Below are 24,560 nucleotides of genomic sequence, written 5' to 3'. Positions count from 1 at the left end.
AACATATGAACATAGCTCTTTAGGTGACCTACTTTTTTGAGCAATGAAGTATTACCAAATGAAATTTTAAAAAAAACATATAGATGTGCATTATTCACAGAAATTGTGCATCAATAGGCAGCCCTGACAGAAGAGGTCAAAGCTAAAACAATTACACTCAGTTGAAATCAGGACATTGTATCACATTTCTTAGCATGGAGAAGCAAAGCCAAATTCACGCAAGAATTAAAATAAGAAAAAAAAAACTTTGTGAAGTGTCTCAGTAACAAAATAGTGGCAGTGTCGATGTTGCCACTGGCAAGTTCACCCAAATACTGAACACAGATAGCAGGTTTAAATAAGACACTGTGCAACTGACTGACCTGTGAACGTAGGTTTGGGAAGTGTGTGAAGTCATTGTCACCAAGCTGGTCTTGATAAAGAGAGAGTTGAAGAATACAATGGTAGGCAAAAAAAAAAGTCGTGAAATGCGTCTTCTTTTCTCATTAATGCAACAAGTCCTCTTTCTTTTCCAACCATCGACGGTGCACCATCGGTGGTAATTGACACCAGTTTCCCCAAATCAATCTCTGTCCCTGGTCCCCGGAAAAAGTCAGTGAGTGCCAAACAAATGTCCTCTCCTCTTGTTTGGCCAGTCAGTGGCAAAAGAGCAAACATTTCCTCCATGAATGTGTCACCATTAAAAAACCGAGCCCATATCATAAGTTGCGCCGTATCCGACACATCAGTGGACTCGTCTATGGCCAGGCTGAAGAGCTGCGTTTTCTGAAGATCGTCGATCAATTTTATGAACAAATCATCCGAAATGTTTTCCACACGTCTGCTGAGAGTTGAATCTAAAAGCTGCAGTTTGGATATCTGTCTGGTGATCTCAGCTTTGTTTTTAAACTCGGCAAAAAGGGACTCTGCAGTCCAGAAAACACTTTTTTTTTAAATCAGCTGTCCCTCAGTGAAAGACCGCCGACTCCTTGATACATTCCACGCTACTTTGAATGATGCCTCCGTGATTCTGTCACTTTCTTTAAAGCTGAATCTCAAAACAGTTTGTTGACCACTCAGATTTCCAATGAGACTGCATATTCTGTCTTTTCTTATATTACTGCCTGGTGGAAAGTCAACTTTGAAGTCTTTGTGACAACTGTCGTGGTGGCGCTGGAGATTCGTTCGTTTTGGAATGGACTGTTTCTGGCAAAGAAGACACACTGGCTTGTTATTTGCCTCCACAAAAGCAAATTCTTCCTCCCATGACTGTTGAAATGTCCTGTGTTCATCACATAACCTGCGTTTAACTTCACCGGCGGCAACCATGAACTCCACTTCCATTAGTCTTCTTTTGAGTCTTTTTTTTGGCGGTTAGCAAACAACCTTTTGCTGCATTACGCCACCAACTGGTACAGTCCCACAATTGCAACACTTACCTGCCTGTTGTCAGTAGGCCAAACATATTGTCCTCTGGGGTCAGTATATCAGAAACTTTTTGTCCTATTAAAAGTAGAAAAAAATATATTTACTGCATACAGTAAGCCGTGGGCCGCACCATTACAGCGTGCGGGCCGCCTGCGGCCCGCGGGCCGCGGGTTGAGTGGCGCAGCTCTACAGACATATATATATATATATATATATATATATATATATATATATATATATATATATATATATATATATATATATATATATATATATATATATATATATATATATATATATTTTTTTTTTTTTTTTTTTTTTATTTTATTTTATTTTTTTTCACAAAACACTCCAACAAATGTTTATAGTGACAAACTATTTCTACTATTTTGCTGAATTAAAAACAACTGAATGAGTGAATATGCGAATAGTTTTAGTTTCTAAAGTTTAACTGACTTTTAAAACAATGGCTGAAAGCGACGTACCAAATCAACAATTTTTTCACCTCTTCACTCAACTCAAATAAGAACCTGAAACGTGTGGACAGAGGTACTAACAGTCGATCAAAATACATTTTTGAAAAGAGGGAACTTCAATATTCACCACATTCACTCCAGACACTCTAAAAAAGACATTTCGACAGCATTTATTTTTTATTTTCCTTCAAAACAGAAAGATGAAATGAAATTGACACTGTACCGGTAATGTGAGAAAGTATACTGACTGTGGATCATTCCAATCATCACATGTGCATTTATATGAATTTTCAAGCTAGACAGATCTGTGTTGTAAGTTTCTCAGCAGTTTTTTGCCATGTAAATCACACTAATCCAACTAAAATGTGTCGCAAATGCTTATTTGGGCTTTGTGAGATGATAAATTATGAGAATCTAAAGGAAAAATGATCCACTCTTTCCCACAAACATTCGGTGTACAAACACACTACACATTAACACTCCACGACTTATTTACAATTTACATACTGTAAATAGGCACATCATTTGCATTAAGTGTTCATGGTTTTATTTTGCAAAAATGACAACCCAGATGAACTGTGTTTGCATGGATTTTCTGATTGACTGAACATGTTTAATAAGGCTATTACCATCTGAGAGATACTCTATTTATATGGGTTTGCATTTTCTTTTACATCTACATTGTGGTAGGTTGCACAAACAGAAAAAAAAAAAAATTCCATGAGATTCACGTCCACTATTTCAAGTTCTCAGCTGGATTTCCTAACTTTGTCTTTGTTCGACTCGCAGCTCCATGACCTGCTGCAGTTAAGGCAATGTTGAAATGCATCAGATGGAGCTAACAAAGCGTCCTGTGGCTCTGATAAATGCTCATCCTATAGTGAACACTTACCAAAGAGGCTCAGCAATGTTCCCATCCATCAAGATGCCAGAATGACAGTGTCTACTGTCCTGTCTCCCTCAGCACTGTTCTTCCCCCAAAGATCCTGCAATGTCACTGAAGTCCAGGGAGTCAGCAGGTATGGGAGTTTTTCTGCCACTTTTTAGGCTCTGGCTGGAGTAAACCTCCACAGATTTGGAGATGGAGTGCACAGAGTGTTCCCGGAAATATCCGAAAGCCTCCCGTGCGTGCTCCTCGCGGATACTTTGCTCAAAGGTCTTACGTTTGTGTCTGAACTCGATGACGGTCTTTGTGTAGGAGTTGAGGGTGGTCACTGATGCGCCCATACAGCAGGTGAAGGACGCCCAGGCCATGCTGATGAAGAAACAGAGGAAAAAACAAAAATGACAGAATTCTATCGCTGCACTCGGCAGTCCATATTGCATTCTGGCATTTTACACTCTGTCCTTTGACACTGTATTTGGTGAGATTAGCACCAATCACTTTAATTCCCTCAAGCAGTCTTGGTCAAAGGTGACACCAGACAATCAAATCATGCCAGATCATATATAGAGTTTTTTGTTTATGGTGGTTGGTTAATGCCCATAAAGGGTCAAGAATTGTTTAGCCTCCAAAATGAATTTTCAGCATACTGTGAATACTGTAAAGGAGTGAAATATTATCCCCTTATGCAATTCCAATCACGACTGTATTGGGGCTTTGGACACCAAAGCCTAATCCCACCATAACATGAAAGCTTTGGGCTTTTTTCATTACAAACAGTGATGCTGCAGAGAGGTGAGAGGAGAGCTACAGCTGACAATTTGGGGCCGCATGTGCAGAATGGAATCCTTCCCTTGGTTTCTAAAGGGTAAGTTGACTGAACTTTCTGTATTTAACACTTTCAATGACACAGATGATGTAACGTCTGTGGAGTCGTACCAAAAAGACCAGCCGTAGTCCCAGTTGTAGGGCCTCCAGTCAGGTGGGCCGAGGCTGACGGTGACCTGGAAGACCTGACAGTACATCACATGAGCCACCATACCGAGAAGACCTGAAACAATATGTGCAGTCTGTTGTTAGAAAGCTGCCTGAATATACAGCACGAACAAAAAGAAGCACAATATTTCTTCAAAAATGCAATGATTTGTTCCTGGAAGTACAAGCACAGAGAAATGATGTAATTCCAGTCTTGACAGCCTTAAATCTCCATCCAAATAGCGTGTTTATTCTGTTTTTTAAAGCTAAGATCTGAAAAACAAATCCCATTGAATGAGTGCTTTCTTCTTAAGGCTTGGCACCATGACTCATTCTGTTATTTATCAAGCTCCAACGTCACAGATTTCAAATTCAGATTGGATCTATCCCTTATCATTACAAGAAAACCAGAGGAATAGCTTCTTGGATTAGAATGCAATTTTCATTGAGAGCTTCCTTTTCCTGATCTCTCACTTTATCCTCCAAATTTATTCTAAATGCAAATGGCCTTGGCTTTGTTACTGGTTCCCTGTTCATCATTTGATGGAATGAGATATGGTGTGCAATACTTGAAAGAGTTTTTCCAAATAACAAACTGTACAACCAATCCCGGAAACCGCAATCAAACACTTGAACGTAGCGCATTAAAGGAAACTCACAAAGGTATTTCAGTTAATAACCAATAAAATCCAACTACCTGAGAGCACAGTGAAGACAGCAGCAAAGGCGTTGAGCTTGAGTCCATCAATGACGTTGCTGGAGTGCACCAGATCCAAACCCATGAGACTGAAGCCCACAACCAGCAGAATGATGTACAACATCTCAGAAACCAGCGACAGCCAGAGCATCCCTGGAGAATGTGTAAAAATTACAACAGGACGAAAAAACTTTGCAACTGAATCTGTAGATCAATCCGTTTTAGTACATGTGAATGCTGTGTTATGTGTTTTCAGGTGCATTTCTGGTATTTGCACAGAATTTCTGATGATAAATAGGAGAAGAATTCCTTCTTGAAATTGAAACTATAGATAGACGGAGACTCTTGGGAAAATTCAAGAGACATTCAACGTAAGAGATGGTAACATGCAACTACAAGCCTTATTTAGCTTTTCAACAAATCTCATGACATATAGTCTGGCGGCACATAAATATCAGACATTGCATCTCTTCTTGGGTCCACCTCTCATCTTTCTTCTTCTTAAATTACTCTGACACGTCACAACTGAACAGATGTGTACATTTCTCAGAAGGCAGTGAGTGTACCTTACTCTGTGTCTGCATGATTTCATGAAAAATGAAGGTTAATTAACTGTGGATTTTAAAACTGAAGAGTTACAGTTAAGGACATTATGCTTTCATTATGCCACTGAACATTTTACAGAAATTGTCTTGCATAGCTCAGTTGATACATATATTGATGTATAATTGATATATACACATAGAAATTAAATTTAGTTCATGATCAGTTCTAAAAGATCATTCAGGATACATTTTAAGAGGTTTTTTTTAGGTCTTCAGTCATCTTGTAAATAATCACTTTTGCAATTTCACAAATAAGACAAACTTCCAGTCATGGCATTGAAAAGAAACAGAAGCACATCTAGACATAGGGCTGCAGTTCTTTGCTTTAAAATCTATGGAAAATCAGGTGCCATGGTAACACAGTACACCTCATTTATCAGTATTTTCATTTTCATAAGCAGACCTTGAGTGCAATGGAGAAAAAAAAATTACACAGACAATAGAAATTGAATATTGAATTAGTCAAGTAAATCTGTATAGTATGTAATAATGTGAGGTTGTAACCTCAATGTTTAATGGATCAGGTACATTTGTAACGCTAAACTTAGGGTCAATGTCTGCTGTTTTTATGTGCTATATAAATAACAGTGACTTTACATGTGTTTTCACTGCAGGATCAATGATTCCTTTACTGAAGGAAAAACAGGGAAAAGCTGTATCTGTAGCTTTTCAAAAGAGAGTATTAAAACCATTTTCATCATGTGAACTCTTTTATTCTCATTACTGTTCTCAGTGTAGAAGAATATCTGACTATTCGTGTCCTGAAGATGAATAATAAACACTCACCTTTCTCTGAGGGAGGGGCTAAATCAATGAAACTTCGGCATCTCTCGCCTAGCAGAGCAGAAAAAAACATACAGTCATGACTTAGAGAAGCACATCAGCAGCGGCATCTTTACTTTCAACACTTTATGCAGATTTCTCTATGCAGCGGTTCCAAAATATTTGTTTGAAATCAGTCAGAGGGGACTGCTTAGGGATTACCTAACAATAAAAGGATAAATGCCCAGTGCTGAACTGATACAGACTTCAGTCTCATCCCTAATCTGTTTAATTCCCATTATCTGTCCAGGTGTGTTTGACAGGATCAGCGGAGACAGAGGATGACCTGCTGAATCCACACAGCTGCGTAAAATCCAAAGTTCATAAGTTCAAAAAATAAAAGGACTCAATGTTAAATATGAGGCATATGTCAGAAACGCAGCTTTTGGAACCTCTCATTCAGTTTCGCCAGATGGTGTGTTGGCAGAGCTGCTGAACATCTGCTGCCCGCTCTGCTGAATTACAGGTACATCGCACAGAATTACAACAATATTCTAATGTTAAAATAAAAAATGGGATGCACTGCAGAATCTCTCATGCTTGTCAAAACTTGTGATGTGTAACGAGAGCTTGTGTAAAAATGACCTTTGACGTGTGATGTTTTTCACTCTGTCATCTGGATTTGTTTTAAGTGGAACTCTTTAATCAGGTAGAAGGAGGGTGGCAACAGCTGTTTTGAGGAAAAACTCATCAAGGCCCCTGTTACATAATCCTTATTAACTCAAGCTGCCTCAGCCCCCGCCCTGCATCACACAGCCACTTGATGAGACAGAGATGTGTTAGAAATTCCTTCTCCAATCATCTGAATCTGTGGTTTGTTTCTATTCTTGCAAATCTGATAAATGTGTATTATTACCATACCTACGCTCTGTGCTGGTGGAGGCTGGAGCAGTTCCTGGTCAAGGTGAAGTAAAATAACCGGGGAAGAGTAATCTGGCTTTCATCACACCTTTGACCTGAACTTTTCATGACCACAGTCACCCTCTGACATACACATTACTTTAACAACTAATCTTCTCCCTTGACCCCTTTGCTATTAAGTTATAATACACCAGTGTGGTGAAAATGAGAAGATGAAGCTTGTGCACGTGTCACTCACTGCTACGGCAAGTTCTGCCATTCAAACTGCACTTTTCTGTCCTTTAAAACAGAAAAACTTCAGACTGAGGCTCCAGAGTGCTGCTGTCTGCTTTACATTTCATGTCAGATAAAAACAGATAAAGCAATTTATTAAGCAGACAGACACAAATGGAGAGTGATTATCCTGAAATTGTCACGAAATGGACGAAAAGAACCACTAATCTCCTTTGAACTGAGTGTTCCATCATGATAAAGGGGGGAATTTAGTGGACAGCTTGTCAGAGGTGACCATTTGTTTGTTTGGCTTTAGATTTTGAATGGTGAGTCACTGGTTATGTAGGTTCTGACTGCTGCCTGACTGCCTGCTGGATGTTCATGGTGATAACAGATACTATGTGCAACAATCAAAACAAAAGTCCTGGAAATGGAAATATGAGGGAAAAAATGCAGCCATGCAAATAGGAGTGTTTTACCAGCGGATGGAAATAGAATTATATGATTTTTAAACGAGAGAGAGAGAGAGAGAGAGAGAACGCAACTTTTCTACACTTAGAGATACTTTTCCTGATGTCCAACAAGTCACAAAGTGTCGTATTTTCTGGGTGAAACAACTCCGTCTGACGGTGTGGTAAGCTGTGAATTTACCACCAAGCACACCCACACACAACACACACACCTTCTCTTACTTTCATCGTGGATGTTTTCCTCGCAGGAGAACCAGATGCCAGTGTGGAACTGACGAAACAGGAACCGGTCGTCCCCGGTCTCCCAGCTGTACACCACTTTGTTGGGGTCCGTTTCGTTCACTCCGTAGTCGATGCACTGGTGCGTCCGCAGCTTGCTGCACTTTGGTTTGGGGACTCTCTGCGTGCCAACGCACCAGTAGGTCGTCATGAACGCGGTGATGGAGAACAACAGGGCGAAGAAGTTCAAGCTAACCGACAGAAAGCTCCTGCACCTGCGAGACGTCTTCATTGTCCAAGTGAAAGGTGCAGGATCAGCGCGCCGTGGACCAAAAAGTTCATGTGTGCCAAATGGCACCGACGCACTGGTCCAGGTTAATTCCCAAACACGCCAGGTGAGGTGAGGGTCCCATTTGGAGCTCTGCAGATCTCAGAAAACCTCCAGCGACGCTCAGGACTCAGACAGCATCTCCAGCTGCAGCTCAGCTGTGCGTCACAGTGTCACATATCCATCATATGCACACGAGGTGTCCCACGAGCGTCCAGCCTATAGGATGTCACGTTGTCAGAGGATTTGACGTTCACTTGCATCCAATGTGGGATTTTCTTATGATGCTCTCCCCCTCTGTGTGTCATTAGGATGCTTCCCTCCCTCCACCCCCCACAAACAACTTATCAGCTGCAAGGAGATTATCAGGCAGCGGAGGAAGTTACCACTCAAACATCCAAATAACGCACAGTTCAGTAATATTTGCAGCCAGAGTTCACTGAGATTTAGGAAAACTGATATGTAACTTAGTTTTTTTTTCATTAAGGGCGAAAACACTGGACAAAGTCTGAGAAGGAAGCATTCTTACTGTTTTTGTCTCTACACTCGAAAAGATTTCATGCAAAAAAATCTGTCAGCAAGTGCACCAGAAGAAAAAAAATTTTAAAAGATAGAATCCTGTAATGCCAAAAACTGTATCTGTCAAGTAATTATAAATTTACCCGATTTACTAAACAGTTTGATTTTAATGTTGCACATAGAAAAAGATCAAATATTTGCAAAATATGCAGATTTTGATGTGGACTTTATTTACACCTCATTCAGTATATTCAGGTAGTCAGCTGACCTCATTCTTTGGTAACATACTGTTGCTGAACCTGACCAACTGCAGCAACACCAGATCATAACACTGCTCCCACTAGCTTGTGTGGTAGGCACTAGCCATGATGAGTGCATCACCTCATCTGCCTCTCTTCTTACCCTGATGCGCCCCTCACTTTGGAACAGGGTAAATCTGGACTCATCAGACCACATGACCTTCTACGTACTGTTGGTCCAGAGTCCAATCTTTATGCTCCATAGCAAACTGAAGCCTTTTTTTTCTGGTTAGCCTCACTGATCAGTGGTGTAGAGCTACACAGCTGTTTAGTTCCAATCCCTACAGTTCCCTTCACACTGCGCATGTGGAAATGCTCTTACTTTCACAAATAAACATAGCCGTGAGTTCTGCTGTTGATTTCTTATGATAGGATTTCATCAAATGTTTAAGTCATCTCTAATCACGATCATCCAAGAGTTTGTTCCGACCACATTTGTTCCTCGAAGATGATGGTTCCCCACAATCCTTCAGGTTTTAATAATGCGTTGGATGGTTCTTAACCTGATTTTAGTTTTTTCAGAAATCTCCTTAGTTGTTTTCTTCACTTGATGCAGGCCAATAATTTGACCCTTCTGAGACAGATTAACATCCTTTCCATGACCACAGGATGTGTCTTCCAACATGGTTGTTTGAGAAATCAGAAGCTCCTCACTGCATCATCTAGGGTTAAATAAGCTTGTTGCAGCTGAAACTTATTCATGACTGCAGTAATTATCCAATGGAAGGCTCTGACCTATTTACTTAGTTAAATCCAGAACAGGCAGTGTACTTAATTGCAATTATTCAATAATATCTGTAAAATTCCCAAAAGCTCTGGACATTTTTTTCTTAAGTCCTCACCTTCATTTGTAAAAGTTTGTTGTGTTTTAAGATAACCTGACATGTGCTAGAGGGAGGAGATGATGTCATCGATGGAGGCCTGTTGAGGTTTGCACGCTGTGGATACAGAAATGACTTTCACAACACTGAGAGTCCTCTGTGAATATCTTCTAATCTGAAAGCACATTCTTCTAAAGCTAAAAATACAAACCATTTCAGCCCCTGTGCGAACAGTGTTTACAGCCTCAGAGTAAATGAGGTCAGAGAGGCCTGGCTTCTCTGTTACCTCAGCAGTGTGCCATCATTCTCAGCCCTGGAGGCTAAGCTGCACTTCAACATGACTCCAAAAACTGACAAATCAGGCCACGCTCTCCACAGAAGTGCCCCAAATACTGATAAACAAGCCGCTGGTGATTCTGCAGGTAATTAACACCTTGGCAGGCTGAAGATGATCAAGAGGTGAGGAGCACATTTGGATAAAATTTACTGTGTCAAATACCACTTGCTGGAGGCACAAAAATAACAAAAAAGTCATTTGATTTGATAATGAGTATGATCAAATTCCAGGAGAGGATTTACTGGAAACCCATTGGCCAAGTCTTCATTCTCCTGCCTCAAAAAGTGTCCTGAAATCACCCAACAACAGCTGACAAGAGTCTGATTGAGAATCAGCGGCAAATTGGTAGTGCAGATACTTGGCTGCAGTCCAGTAAACACTGCTTATGACATCCATGAGGATGGTCATAGGGCATCTCCTCGGTTCGAGGCAATAACAACAAGTTAATCCCTGCTCTCAAGTTCACACATTTCAACTCTTTTGCAGCAAAGTGGGAATGAATCCTCACGCTTCCAACAAATCCTCGAATAGGAGAATAATTCACATCTCAAACATTTCAGGTGAAATTTTGCCCATGTACTACACTGAGATGAATTCGGTTTGAATTTCTCAATAGCATGTGTGAGACTCATCAACATGCTTAAATGTTAAATAATATAGACTCTGTGCAAGACAACAGATCTTTGTCTCCTATGGTTCAGGCTCTACCAAAAGTAATCAACAGGTTAAGGTCTCATCTGTTAATGCACTGTGAGTTTATGTTATTCATTAAATGATGCACCTGTGGTTCAGAATCTTGGCTAAAGTGACTTTTATTTTGAAAAAAAGCAAAAAGCTTTGGCCAGCTACGAAACTGCTGAAACTGAAGAATTTCTCTCATCAAATGGCCATAGGGGAAAAGACAGTATTAATGTTGCATTTAAATGCTCTTCTAACACAGAAGCTCCAGCAGGAAATATTCACACAACATTGACCCTTTTTAATCTAAAATTAACATTTTTAAATGTAATCTCTGTTCAAAGAATGTTTTAAACAACGTTCCTATGATGCTCTTTAAACAAAAGAAAGAACATTGTAATTGAAACGGATTTTTGGAGCATGTTGTCAGATTATGTTCTATGATAACAAAGGCAGAACGTTCACAAACCAACATCCAAGAAATGTTTTCCAGATATTATGGAAGCCTCAGATGACAGAATGTTTTTTGTTTTGTTTTTTATTTTTTATAAAACTTTCCTGTAAACCAAAGGTGGAACATTCTGCCTGCAATGTTCTGAGATTATTTTGTTTCTTAGGTGACACATTATTGAATCTATGAGGCGTTCCTCCAATTTTACATAACAATAACAACAAGTCCATTCTCAATGCAACATTTGGGAAACATTTTAAAAAGAAGATTTTTAGAATATTTTAGAATACTTTAGAATACTTTAAGAAGAACCGAAAAATAATGAACTTTTCACTGAAAACATTACTAGAACTTTGCAGAACTTTCTCAGAATGTTTTCAGAGCAAAACAACTCTAGCTGGGACACTGTGCTTTGACCTCATGTCTACAGCTGACATCAAACTCCTCTGTCAGGATCCTAAATAGGCCAGATATTTGGAATTATGGACATGGAGACAACATTTTCTAAATTGGGCCCCTCATCCCATTTTTATAGTCGTTCCCATTTTAAATTCAGGTCTTTGTATGAACCGCATGGGCTATGGACTGGGGTCATCTGCACCATTTGACCTCCTCCCCTTGACAGTCCTCATTGGTTGCCTGTAAGTGAAAGCAACTAAAATCTGTGTGTAAATTCACTGTATAATGCTCATTGTGACAACTCACAACAAGGATCTATTTTAAGAGTTTAAAGCTCCTCTGACTAGTTGTGCTACTCTTACTGTACATTTTAGCATTCACTGTAATCTGGTATCAACACTGAACTTAATCATGAGGTCACTGCTGGGTTTAACAGAGCAACTTTATCACTTTTGTTTTCCTTGAATGCAGACAAGTTGTTCAGATCGGCCAGATGTTCTCTTTACCCGTCACACTGAGGTTGCAGTGGCTCCAGTTCAGATATCCTGAACAGAGCAACATGTTTTATGTCACAATGTTCTAGCAATAAAGTCTGCAGTGAGGATGACTTCATGGATTGAGAATGGAGGACTTCAGCTTTTATAACTGCAAGCACAAGTTTTCCAACTTGCTTTCCCTTACTGACTTGCCTTGCCTGTACTATTACCACTAAAAAATCCTCTATATTTGATTTCATGTTTATTCTCTTTTGATTGTCAAGCTGTAAGCTGTATTCAGTTATAAAAATCTGTAATATTATCTGATTATTAATGGCATCATTATCATATCAGCATACAGAGACAGTTGGCAGGACTTTCATTTTCTTAATCAATGAATATTTTTATATTTAGCAATTTACACTTTGGTACATTTTTAATCATAGTATATATTACACTTTGTTGTGGATATTGTACCTGAGTGTATTTTTCTTATTTCTCATGTATGTGTATTTTGGTGGTGTCACTTTACAGAATTTCCAGAATTTCCTCTTGGGGATCAACATTTTTCTATTCTATTCTATTGACGATAAGTATTTGGGGTGGGAAAAATGCCTGATGCTGCACATGTATATATACTGAAACATTTCACATCTATTTAGACACATATTTTGAAACCATTATCAAACTGTAGGGCTCTCTCCTACGATCTAAATCATTGAGAGGATTAGAACTCATCTATTTATAGCATTTATCATCTGACTGCAGTATTGCATCAATCATAGTGCTATGACATATTCTATATAGAAATATTACATAAATTGTCAGGGGACGGATGCCAGAATGGATTTCTGTGGCTGCTGGACTACAACTGATCCGTTAGGATTTGATAGGACATAATAAGACGACACATTTCCTCACAGCTTTGCCTAAGCCTGGGAGTCACATGGACATGAGCATCATGAACAAAAAATACTGGACTGACAAAAATTTTTAATATTCTTTTGTCATCGAACATGCACAGCTGTGGCTTTTGCATGCATGAAAACGGTCAAGCATATAGACACTCGGATTAAAATGAAGACATGATTATGCTCAGTTTATGAGATCACTCCATATCCATGTAGTGTGGCCTCAAATCACACGCAACAACACAGCTCTGAACTGCAAAAAATGCAGATTTTAAAGGAGCTTTTAGTATCGTGCACAAGTATCCATGTCAAAAGAGATTAAAAGCTGTTGTACTGCATCTTTTGATTTGGCCTTGAATACCTTTGGAGCATATGGAGCTTCCGAATGCAACATAGTAAGGCCTAAGCTCTTGATAGACACAGACTTCATTTGTATTTCAGTGGCAACTTCCGCTTAAAGCTGCTAAGAGTAGAATTTGCCTCTAAACAGATAGCCCCAAAGGATTAGTCTTCATAATCTGCAGTTCACTGATCCTCGAAATCATACTGTCTGGGTGCTCTGAAATCAGCTTACAGTGACAGTAGATGGTGTGTGAGTGGTTTTATGATTGAGATTGTGTGTAGGCTTTACATACAGTAGCAATGAATGGTGAAAAAAAAAGACAATTGTTTAGGGAGGAAGCTGGTTTCCAATCTGCACAGAGGTTAACATTTCACCTACGGGTGCTGCAACATACTGCCTACCATTCTCTCTCTCACCCTGGCACGCAATCGTTCAAACTTACAACGCTGGACAGTAAGAGTAAAGCCTTTCCGTCTGTTGCGCAGGACAAAACAGCTGCTTGGGTGTTTTTACTGACCATCTCTTGTAACCTCTGTTAAGTCGTCTGAGAGAAAATCCAGAGCGGGAGGCAAAATTTGTGGTTTGAAATCTGTCAGCTGAGCTCACGTGGTGCTGTTGTGTGCATCCATCACAAATGACGTTAAAGTGCATTGTGAAAATGGTACCTTTGAAGAAAAAACAACAGACACCGACTCTTGTTTCCTGCTTGCAGGCATTTATATGGATGGTATTAAGAATCCTGACATGCTCTAAGTCAAACAACTGTCCTTTCTATACAGTCACACAGTATATTAAAGTCTGATTACAAAGACACTTGGGCAGTCATCGGGTGCAAAATACCAGATGGTGAACAAGGCAGGATGAGTGGACTCAAACTACAGAGTTCCCTATGAAGTCAAAGTTAAAAATAAATCTAAATGTTCATCACTGAAAACTGAGTCAGTCTCAGCTGATGTGATTGACTTCCATTCCTCAGAACATTAATCCTCATTATTCAGGGAGGGAATTATCTTGGAAAACACTTAATGTATAATCCATGTCGGACCTCAACTGCATATGCCTTCCTCAAATAAACTGTGATTAACAAGCCACCAGTGTCAAGACCGATTAGCCGTGTGAACAATGTTTAAGCAAGCATTAGAGGTACTACTATAAATTATTAATGAGAAATATCTTTAGCTATTGACAGAGCAAAACACATTTAAGCATCCTATTTAACAGCACCTTCAACCCAGTGTGATGCAGTAGATACACATTTTTAGGACAAACAAAAAAGAAAACAAATTAAATTAGAAATTTTATCTTTCTGGATATCAGACGTTATATCAAATATATAACTGAGAATTTGATATTGTTTACAGTGTGGTTCTTGAGAACTGGAGCCGTTTCTCATGTTACTTGTATTCTTAGGAATGTGCCACTCTTCCTTTTTTTTTTTTTGTTAGTTTTGTGTCATGGAAATGTCTCTTAAGTCTCAAGACAGAGTACAGTAAAAGGATGCAAACACATACAATGGACTGGCTGGTTTGGCTCCTTTACTAAAACAGGGGAAATGTTAATGGATCCCAATAGTAAAACAGGAATGTTGTGTCACTCCTTTACTCTGTGGCGGAATAGAAGCGTCTATGCAGAGCTGGACACAGCCAGTTTCTTCAAGTGGTCCATGAAGACCTGTAAGCTGACGTCATCTGTAAGAATCGGAGCTCCTGTCTCCTACAAGAGGGATCAAGGGAGGATAAAACGGTGGTAAAGTCATTTACTCACTTTACAAACACATCTTTTCATGACATAACTCTAATCCCCTGACCACCACAATGCAACAAACACATTATCACTAAGATTAGCTTATGCAAGAGCTCGTTCTGTTGATAATCTCATTCTCAGACGGACATAGATGTCACATACAACAGGTTATGGTTTAGCCCTTCCTTGATTTGGGAAATAAGAGATTAACGCTATTTTCAGATTTCAATCTTTCCCACTTAGAACTGGGGGTTAGCTAATCCAAGACCTTTGTTTGCTGACAGTTTGATGTTAAATCTTCTAAATTGTCAGCACTGATTGTTTTTCATCCACAGAACAGAAAATCCTGGGATTGTTACGTCTTTATTTGGATGGAAGGACAGAAAGAGAGCTTTCCCAAACCACAGCCCAGTGATGCTGTATGAGAATGAAAGCAAATAAACTCAATTTCAGAATACTTAGAAGGTATTCTGTAAGCGTCATATTGTCACATAAATTACTTTGGAACTGTCCCAAAAATCTCCAAAATCAGCACCATTTATTTTCAGTCAACTGAAAACAAAATGTTGCTGTGTGAAGAATTTGACCTCAATATTTGTAAGTATAAAAGACTAAAAAAAAAAAAAATAAAAAAAATAACAATAGTACTGTACCTGTCCCCAGGCATAGAGGTTGTTGTGGGTCTGTGATGGGTTGACCTTGGAGAGCAGGAATCGAGCTTGGGAGCCTCCGTGCTCTGTGTCGATGTAGCGTGGCATGGGGAAGCGTGTCTGTAGGATCTCTTGAGCATCGTCCAGCGGAGCCTGGAGCAGCAGCTTGAAGACCTCATGCTCTGCCATGTCCTGGTAACCTGCTTTTCGCCACTGGGCAATTGTCTAAGAATAAAGAGAAAATGCCTGCTGTGTCACTACATGCAATGTTTTTCTTCAAGCAACATATTAAGGGTATGACATTGTCTACTGTCTCACCTCTCCGTGGTAGATAACCAGCTGGAAGAAAGTGTCCATCAACAGGATTCGATCTGGCAGGATACTGCTGCTGTCCAGGAGTACAGGCTGTGAACAACAAATAATATATCCAGGATAAATTTTAGAAGAATTTAGTGCTAAAAACATGAACACTTTTGCAGAAGTTTCCAGGAAAGGCCCACTGCTACCAGTGGGATACACATAACAGTGATGTTGATGTGAAGGGTCTGAGGCTGACCTCTGGTGGTCCGTAGAAGGAGTATGAATAGAGGATGGGCTGGATCATGATCAGGGACTGTGTCAGGTCCTGCCTGACAAAGTGGTGCCGATAATAGGATGACTCATCTGGGCTGTTGTTGAACACCTGCAGGAACGGTGACCGCCGCAGGTGGAACATAAACTGCAAGTGGACATAAATAAATATTACTGATTTCAGCTACATTTTCATTTAATCAAAAACAATCAAAGGTGTTTGAATAAGCAGACTCTCAGAATATAAACTACCAAAAATGAGCAACATTACCATAATTACAATTAACATTTTAATCAAATTAATAAAGATTGTATAATTTCATTTAAAGATTTTGCTTTCACAGATATCCACATTTCCACTAGGTGTCAGGTTTACCTGTGGGTAGAGGGACAGAGACTCTGACAGTCTGAAGGATGTAGGATCATCTTTATTGAACTGGCCGAACTTTTGACACTGAAACAATGGGAGGGAAAAACATTGTTTAGACACTGAAAATATCACAGAATACACCTTATGTAACCTGACACATCCTTCTAGAGTTGCAATAGGTGAGAACAAAATGACGTTTTAACTATTTACGTCACACACTCCCAACAAAGCCAACTATGTATTGCATTGCGTACAGTGAGATTAGCTGTGTGTGGGAGTAACACTCACCAGGCGGATGAGCTGCCTGTCAAGCCAGCGCAGCACATCAGGTCCCTCCTCTGACTCCGCCCTGAAGACTCCCAGACGAGCCATAAGCACTGCAGCCGCCTCCTGGTCAAATGACGACTCAATGTGCTGAATCTGTGATTGGGCATCGGCCCAGCTAGAGTGGTTACAGAAAGAATGAGGGAGGGAGGAGGAAAATAGGACCAAAGAAACCAGAGAGGCACAGGTGAGTGTGGGTGTGGTGTGAATGACGCACATGCAAACATGTCTTTGAAGGCGCTGTTGTAAATTGCAGGAATGCAAACATCCTTTCTGCAGACCAATATTGACTCTAGCAGTCACTTTCTTGGCTAAATGTAAGTCTAAATAAAACAATAAATGACACTTGAAAGCCCAAGAAAATATTCACGCCTGACATTCTTTTCAGCAAAAGAAACCAGTTTGTTCAGCGTCAACCTGTTATGTTCTACAAGTACAGTTTCAGGTGCAGTCTAGCTTGTTGTCAATCACTGAACATTGTGTACATCAACAATAAAACGAGTATTACTTCCTGGCGATGGTGGTGACGCGTATCCTCCTCTGTGTGTTGGAGTGCTGGTACTGGGTTACAAACTGGATCGCCCCTCGACCACCCTGAGGGACTGGTGCATTGTGCTTCACACACAAAAAAATAACCACAAAACAGTAGAACCAGTAAGATGGCAGCTGACAATCATTCCTTTCTTGTATTAGCCAAATAAATTGCCATTAAATGCAAGAAAAAAAATCACACAAGAAACCATTGTCTGAGGAGTTTCAGTACACAAAGCCTTTAGCCTCCATCACAATCATTCACTTGTTTGATGTGAGTGACAATTGTACCACCAGCCCACTGTAATTCTATGAGAGCTCAAAAGCAAAGATTCATGTTTTACCTGATTCACGACTTCAAAATAAAAGCCCAAAGTGGTGGAAGGGTTGATACTGCACACTTTCCACTGGCTTGTGCCACCAATTCCCATTTCCTAAACAAAAGAGAGAACATATTGCGTTGAATGCCAGTAAATAATAGTTTACGTCAGATTACCTCTCTTGAGACTAAAGAATTTTTATCTTTGAGTATTAGCTGATTTACATTTTCTGAAACACAGGAACCCTTGGAGTTGAGCGAAACACATGGTCCAATGGCCCCACAAACTTTCAGCTCCCTTGATGTCTATAAAGACAGAAGAAGTCATAAATTCAAGGATTTCAACAGCTAATGACAGACTGGCAATTAATATCAACAAGTTGACATTACAAGCCCCAGTATAGAGGGTAACTACACTTATTATGACTGCAATGACTAAAACACTTCTTTACCTTGACCTCGAGGACTCCCCCAAAGGCCATGCGGAAGTCTCCATTGTAGTCTTTACTAAAGACTCTCTGGAAGGTTTGCTTGAACAGGGAGGTATTGAAGGAGTCTCCCATCACTATGTGTCCCCTGAAATACAGCAAAATAACACATCAAGGTGCTTAACTGTGCCTAAAAAAGGGCAGACAAATACATCACCGCACCCTCAAACAAATAAAAAGCAAATGCTGACATACCCAGTGAGGTTAGATAAGCACTTCATCTCCAGCAGTCCAGTCTGGTCCAGAGCGCAGGCGTAGATATCAATACTGTGACCATTTACTGCTGAACGGTTGGCCATGGCTTCGTAGTACTGTGGAATACAAAAATCATGAAACACTGCATTAATGCCACATGAAAACAACACAAACAAATATGTGTAAGAAAATAATTTGACTTTATCAGACGTTTATTTTAGGGGATAAAGTGATAATGGAGATTTTAGAACAACAAAAGGTTAGATTTCACTCAAACACTCCTACAAATACCAGTATTTGTAGAAGGTACATGCATTTGCTCACCTTGGTGGCTTTCTTCAAATGACGCGCGTTGTCCTTCTGGATGTCATGCCAGGAGCGGATGGGGGTTTTCAGCTCATCTCCCACCACCATGCCTGGGCCCTGGGTGGGTGGTCCTCCAATAAAGAGCATCACACGGGCTCCTGTGTTGGGGAATGTACCCTGAGGAGAAGAGAAAAGAAATTAAGAATTCAGTTAGTTCAAGTACCATTAGACCCTGTGGTTACAAATCTACATTGCAAGCTTGTTATTTGGCTACATAACAAAGCAGCATTAACTTCTTTTCATCTCATAAAGTAAGCACTTAATTTCGTAAAGTTAAAAGGACATGCAGCTAACGAGCAATATTAGTGACCTGGTTCTCAATTTTGACACTCAAAGAGAAGAATTAGCGCAGAGAAGAGTGAAACCTGTGGCAGTTAAGAATCAGGATTAATTTAACAGTAAGTCAGAAACTGAAATATGATTTGATGGCACTGAGGAATTTAGCATCTTTTACACTCTTTATCCAGTTCACTTGAAACAGTTTCATTAAGACTAGCAATATGTATTTCACACAGATACAAAAGGGCCGAAGTGTGGTTTAACAAAATGCATAAAGCGCAAAAAAGTCTGAATGAGGGTTCAGGGAATCAGCAAAGGGCAAACCTCTCGGCTAACAGCAACGACGGTCAAGTCTATAGTCCAAGAGTGTGGGAGAGTCCAAAACACATTAAAATACTTGGAAATGGGCCAAGTAACCACAAGGCAGCAAGAATAAGCGTTATACACCAGGTTATCAATTGATTGTAAATTCTAGGTCAACAGTGATTAATTTATAAAAAGGGACACACTGCACTCATTCACAGACAACAGTTAAACAAATAGGCCGGATGAGAGTTATGTGAAAAATGTTCAGTTCTTCTGCTAAATATGTACATGACTCATCCATCAAGTCAAACACCTCCTGACAGGTCAGTGTATCTGGAGCCACTGAACGAACAAAATGTATTCTAACCAAGCCATATCTCCTATTGGCTAAAAGAGAGTACAGCGGGGGAATGATCTGTTTCACTATCAGTTATATAACCACACAGATTAACAGCGGAACAGGAGTTAGGATAATGATGGTGAAGGGAAAGGACAAAAGGCAAACAGGAACTAGCCTTTGAACTAACAGAGCACATCGACTGTTACTGCAGATGATAATTATCAGACAGTGTGTGCCTTTCGGAACAGGAACATGTGGCACTACTGTCTTGGAGGGGCTAAAGTCCAGGTTACTATGAAGCATTCTGACAGCTGATGATTCATCTGTGCCCATTGTATTTATGTGCATTGTGTGTAAATGAGTAAATCTGTACCCAGAAATGCATTTTTAACTTATGTGGGTAAGTGTTATTAAACAGTATGTTCATAGTCAAACAAACAATAACAGTGTTTTTCGTACCTCCAGAAGACCAACAGCAACTGACAGCGCAACGCCGGTGGAGCGGAGCGGCCGTTTGCCCTGAGGGACAGGCCAGGGGTCTCTCTGAAGCTCTCCGAGCAAGTCTGTCAGATTCATATCGACTTTTTGCACAGGCTGAAGGAATCTGGATATGACGACAAGCACATCTTAAGACAAGAAGAAAGGAAACTGCTGTAGGCTCTTTTGCAGACAACTACCATTGATGGACAAGTGTTGGTGCTTGCCTGTACCTGCAAGAGGCAGCAGCATCCTGAGGGGCCAAAGGACGACCTTGCTGTCCAGAAGCTGCTGGCTTTGTTAAACCCAGCATCTCCTGAAAGAAAAAAAAATAACGCACATTATTAAGTTGAGTTAAGTTGAGTTTTCAGGTCGGCTGCTTTGTTTAACAGTTTTAAAACCACAAATTCATTTGTTTGTTTTCTTAATATCAAGCTAAATGTCACATTGAGAGGCTTTCAAACTGTTTAAACAATATTCTCTTCATTTTTTTCCATTCTCAATACTTTGCCCAGACCCACCTGGATCTGTTTGGAGGAGAGGTCCTTTGTGCCCCTGAACACGTAGCTCTTGGCAATCCCCTCACAGCTGAGCTCATGAACTTGGACCATGCGGCCAAACGTGATGAGACCCACCAGGGCGTTGGGTGGCAGCAGACTGAGTGACATCTGAAGGGATTCTTTGAGGGCCTGGAGGTCCTCCTCTTCCAAACATGTGTCTACCACATACAGGAAGATCAGAGGCGCTGGGGGTCCACGCTGTAAAGAGACAAGAGAGAATAGTTAAACACTGGTAATATCAAGAGATTTACTCTTTCATGTCTGCAAACAGAAAAATGTCCTGCTACAAAGATGCAAAGAAGTGGATGAATTATTGCTTGGTTTGCTGCTTGCCAACTGTATGTTTCTATAACACTTGCACTAACAGATATACCACATGATCATCAGAAGATCATGTTACTTCTGGAAACCATATACATTATTTTTGAAGTTACTGTTGTTAACCACAATACCAATCAGGCCCTCAGTGGTTGCAAAGCCAAGAATGTTGCTTTATGATTATAATTAGCAATGTTTATTTCAGTCAACTGGATAATTTGACATATGCGAGCACTACCTGACTACACCTCTGTGACTAATGGACTAAATTAGGTGTCCTTTAGTATAATTTTGAGCAAAGTTTAAAGCTTGTCTCTCATTTAATAAACTTATGCTTCATGGAACTTCAGTAAATATAAACTCATCACAAAAAGTATAGTAATGTATCAAGGTCGTAGGCCGACAGTGAAGTTGTGCTTGGATCTAAGATTGAAAGAGAAACAAAAATACTCTCAACCTGCAAATGCTACTAGTGGAAAAAGCTAGCATTAACCTTTGCACAGTACATCTCTGGTACTCCATGCACATGGCTGAGGTCTGAGTGCATACATGTATGTACTATTTACCTGTACTATGTACTCAATAGTAGAAAACTGTGGCATGAGTTCAGCTGGCTGGTTCACTTCTGATATGCCTGCATAAGATGGAGGAAACTGCACAAACACACAGAAACAGAAACCCACATTAACCACAATACTTAAAGAATGTAACTAGTCAACAATAACTTCTAATTAGGTTAAAGCTGATGAAGGTTTTGACAACAATTAGTATCAAAATATATGGACTAAACGAGGGCATAAATGTCAGTACTTACTGGATTCCTCTGGAAGCAGAAGTTGCATGCCCATATTTTTGCTCTGAAGTCAACTTGACTGTAAAAGAAAGATTAAAAAAAAAGGTTTGTATCCAAATGTCAGAAGCAATGGTTGATCAATAAGCAGCCTGGCTGATTACCAGACCCAGAATTATTTTCTACCCAATTCCCAATTAAATGAAATATTTAAAAATGTCTTATTTTGGCTCTGATGTAATAGTTGACACTAGCAATGTTCTGTTGACCTCATTACCTGATTGGTTGTAGGTTACTAGAAAGAGCCAATCAACTCGAGTACGAATGTTGAAAAGTAATTTTAATTAAACATATGTAAAACATAAACAAAAAAGGTATTTCAATGTTTTGTGTTGAAACTTATGTTATTCTACATGTTGATACCTAGACACATACTTTTAGGTGCAATATTAATATACCTTTTACAAACATCAGATTTATCTTACTAACAATCTATATCAGCCAAATTATTAGTCTGTAAGTCAACAGTCACCTCTAATTGTAACTGAAAGCGTGTGCAAGGAGTATTTGCACTTCTCATGTACCACACCCAATACTTATAACACCTCAGCATTTGGAAATGCTGAGGTGTTCAGAAATATTCACACAAATTCAAATCCCTGCATTTGCTTACACCCTTATTTGCTTTTACAAAAGGTATACTACAATGAAGAAATGACAAGAACAGGAGTGGTACTGGACATAAATGATTTAGGACTATGGATATGGGAAAAAAGAAAGTAAAGTTATACCATAAATAAAAACAAAATCCAAAATACTTGGTTTCTGGCTATAAACACCTAAAGAAAAACATTTCAAATATGCATACAAGCCTAGGCATTGATTTTATGTGAAACTCACCATAGTGGGTTGAGGACTGCCTTGCAGTTGGCCCGGCTACACAGAACTGGCTCGTACTGCACTGGTGGCAGGTCAGGTCTCTCCTTGAGTGGTGTGAAAAGGCAGGAGACAGGGACCACTAGCCTGGTGGCTTCCAGCCGGCTGGAGGGCCAGAGGTTCCAGCTGAACCTCACCCCATCCCTGCCTTCATTCTGTTGGATAAACTCCTGGTAGGTCGTCATCACTGAGCTTGAGCAAAAAAAGAGCCCAATACACCACAGTGAGATTTGTCAGTTCAATGAAAAAACCAAATAAAATCCCTATGACACTTGTAGTCCAAACTCTGCCACTCCAAATTTTCCACTGTTCCATCTCTCTTCTGTCTACCTTCGCTATCTCCTGCAGTGAACACCTGCTATTTATACAGGTGAGCCTTTCTCTGCTAGGCTAAAAAAGGAATCTTCGAAAGCATGACGCACAAATGTTTCATCAGGAAATCTGACTAGCATGTTTTGATGAGAAGGAGTACAATGCACATTAACCCCAGAGGCATGTTTATGCTTCACCTTTATTGGCATGTGTTCCTGCAACATCAATGACTCTCTTTGCAAAGCATCACTAAGAGTTTTGTTGTAGCAACTGTATACTTGCCCTATGTCTCAGTGCTATCAAAGGACACCAATTAGAAGACTATAATTACTCCAGCCAGAAAAAATGGAAAAATGATAAAGACAGTTATTTGGACACAAAACTTTCAGAGAGTAAAATATGTTCAAAACTATTGTCAGCCAGTAAACTGTGTAACAGTTGCAACTCTTGATTTTTTTCATATCATCTAATAATGAACAGTTTTTTTTCCTAAGTTACTCAAGCAGTTGTCAAGTCTGTGTAATGTCAGAACCTGGATTACATAAAATGGGCATGTTTAACCTGGCAAATCCTAGAGACATCTCCACATCACTTGTTCTGTCTGATCGACAGTTCACAGTCCAAAGATAATGAGAGGACAGAAGAAGGCAATAAATTCTCAAAACTTAGAAGCTGACACTGAGGAATATTTGGCATGTTTTACATATATGTTTTTACATATATGTTTTGAAAATGATATTTTCCCCCTCAAAATAGTTGACCATTTTTGTGCTGATGCTATTTCATAATTTCTATTCTAATGAATGAGTGAACTGCTCCAGTTCTAATACTACATCTAAATTTGACACATTGTGAATTTCTGTGTGAATTTGTTGAAAGAAATGACCAAATCCATCAATTTAGGAACAAAATCACACATTCTAGTGTGGTGCTGGAAAAAGACTTTCATGTTTCACCCTGGGAAACCCTATTTTGAGCTACTTCTGCAGTATAATGAAACTAAAAACTTTCAGTCTACAGCCACGTACCATCACTAATAAATGCACCACTACTGCTTCTGCCTCTTTTGAACAGAATTTATATTCAGAAATCATTCAAATATGGCTACTTACACAATGTGTTCCGCCACAAAAACACAGAATCACATCGACAGTGGTTGTAGAAACCCAGTTAGTTATACAAGTAATGTCTTCTCGCTACTCTGGCACTAAACACCTACAAGCTAACACCACCTCCTACGGCTGACTCGGAAATGGTAGCTAACGGAATTTAGCATTAGCCCACTTCCACAGAGATGGGCGACCTACTTTCGGGCAAAATGAAGCCGAGCTCTTACCTTTCGTATCAAGTTGGCCGAGACAAGAGCGAAAGAGTCTGTTCCGTTGAAAATAAATTACAGCATTTGGATGTAAAAGCAGACGGACGACCAGGAGGACTGACGGAGGACGGTGAGAGGAACACTGCCGAATAACCGGCTTCTGCACTTTAGTAGAATG

The 24,560-nt window shown here is 39.8% G+C and overlaps 2 protein-coding genes across 2 annotated transcripts; both read right to left on the bottom strand.

The window, feature by feature from the left end:
• Positions 1-2,037: 2,037 nt before the first annotated feature.
• Positions 2,038-8,244, bottom strand: LOC111570471 (germ cell-specific gene 1-like protein). The gene is made up of 5 exons (XM_023273243.3): positions 7,632-8,244; positions 5,830-5,877; positions 4,439-4,591; positions 3,706-3,817; positions 2,038-3,138 (listed from the first exon to the last, which is right to left on the bottom strand). Exons 1-5 carry the CDS (start codon positions 7,918-7,920, stop codon positions 2,844-2,846), a joined length of 897 nt encoding a protein of 298 aa, XP_023129011.1. The 5' UTR covers positions 7,921-8,244; the 3' UTR covers positions 2,038-2,843.
• Positions 8,245-13,883: 5,639 nt separating this feature from the next.
• Positions 13,884-24,560, bottom strand: sec23b (SEC23 homolog B, coat complex II component). The gene is made up of 19 exons (XM_023273211.3): positions 24,401-24,560; positions 22,717-22,944; positions 21,841-21,898; positions 21,593-21,679; positions 20,670-20,906; positions 20,382-20,464; positions 20,131-20,275; positions 18,705-18,863; positions 18,381-18,496; positions 18,150-18,273; positions 17,923-18,003; positions 17,723-17,812; positions 17,356-17,462; positions 16,812-16,965; positions 16,530-16,607; positions 16,140-16,301; positions 15,902-15,988; positions 15,587-15,808; positions 13,884-14,903 (listed from the first exon to the last, which is right to left on the bottom strand). The coding sequence occupies exons 2-19, from the start codon at positions 22,935-22,937 to the stop codon at positions 14,814-14,816; spliced, it is 2,301 nt and encodes a 766-aa protein (XP_023128979.2). The 5' UTR covers positions 22,938-22,944; positions 24,401-24,560; the 3' UTR covers positions 13,884-14,813.

The sequence above is a fragment of the Amphiprion ocellaris genome, chromosome 4, assembly GCF_022539595.1.
Source record: "Amphiprion ocellaris isolate individual 3 ecotype Okinawa chromosome 4, ASM2253959v1, whole genome shotgun sequence".
Lineage (NCBI taxonomy): Eukaryota > Metazoa > Chordata > Actinopteri > Pomacentridae > Amphiprion > Amphiprion ocellaris.
This window is presented reverse-complemented; position numbering and strand designations above follow the sequence as displayed.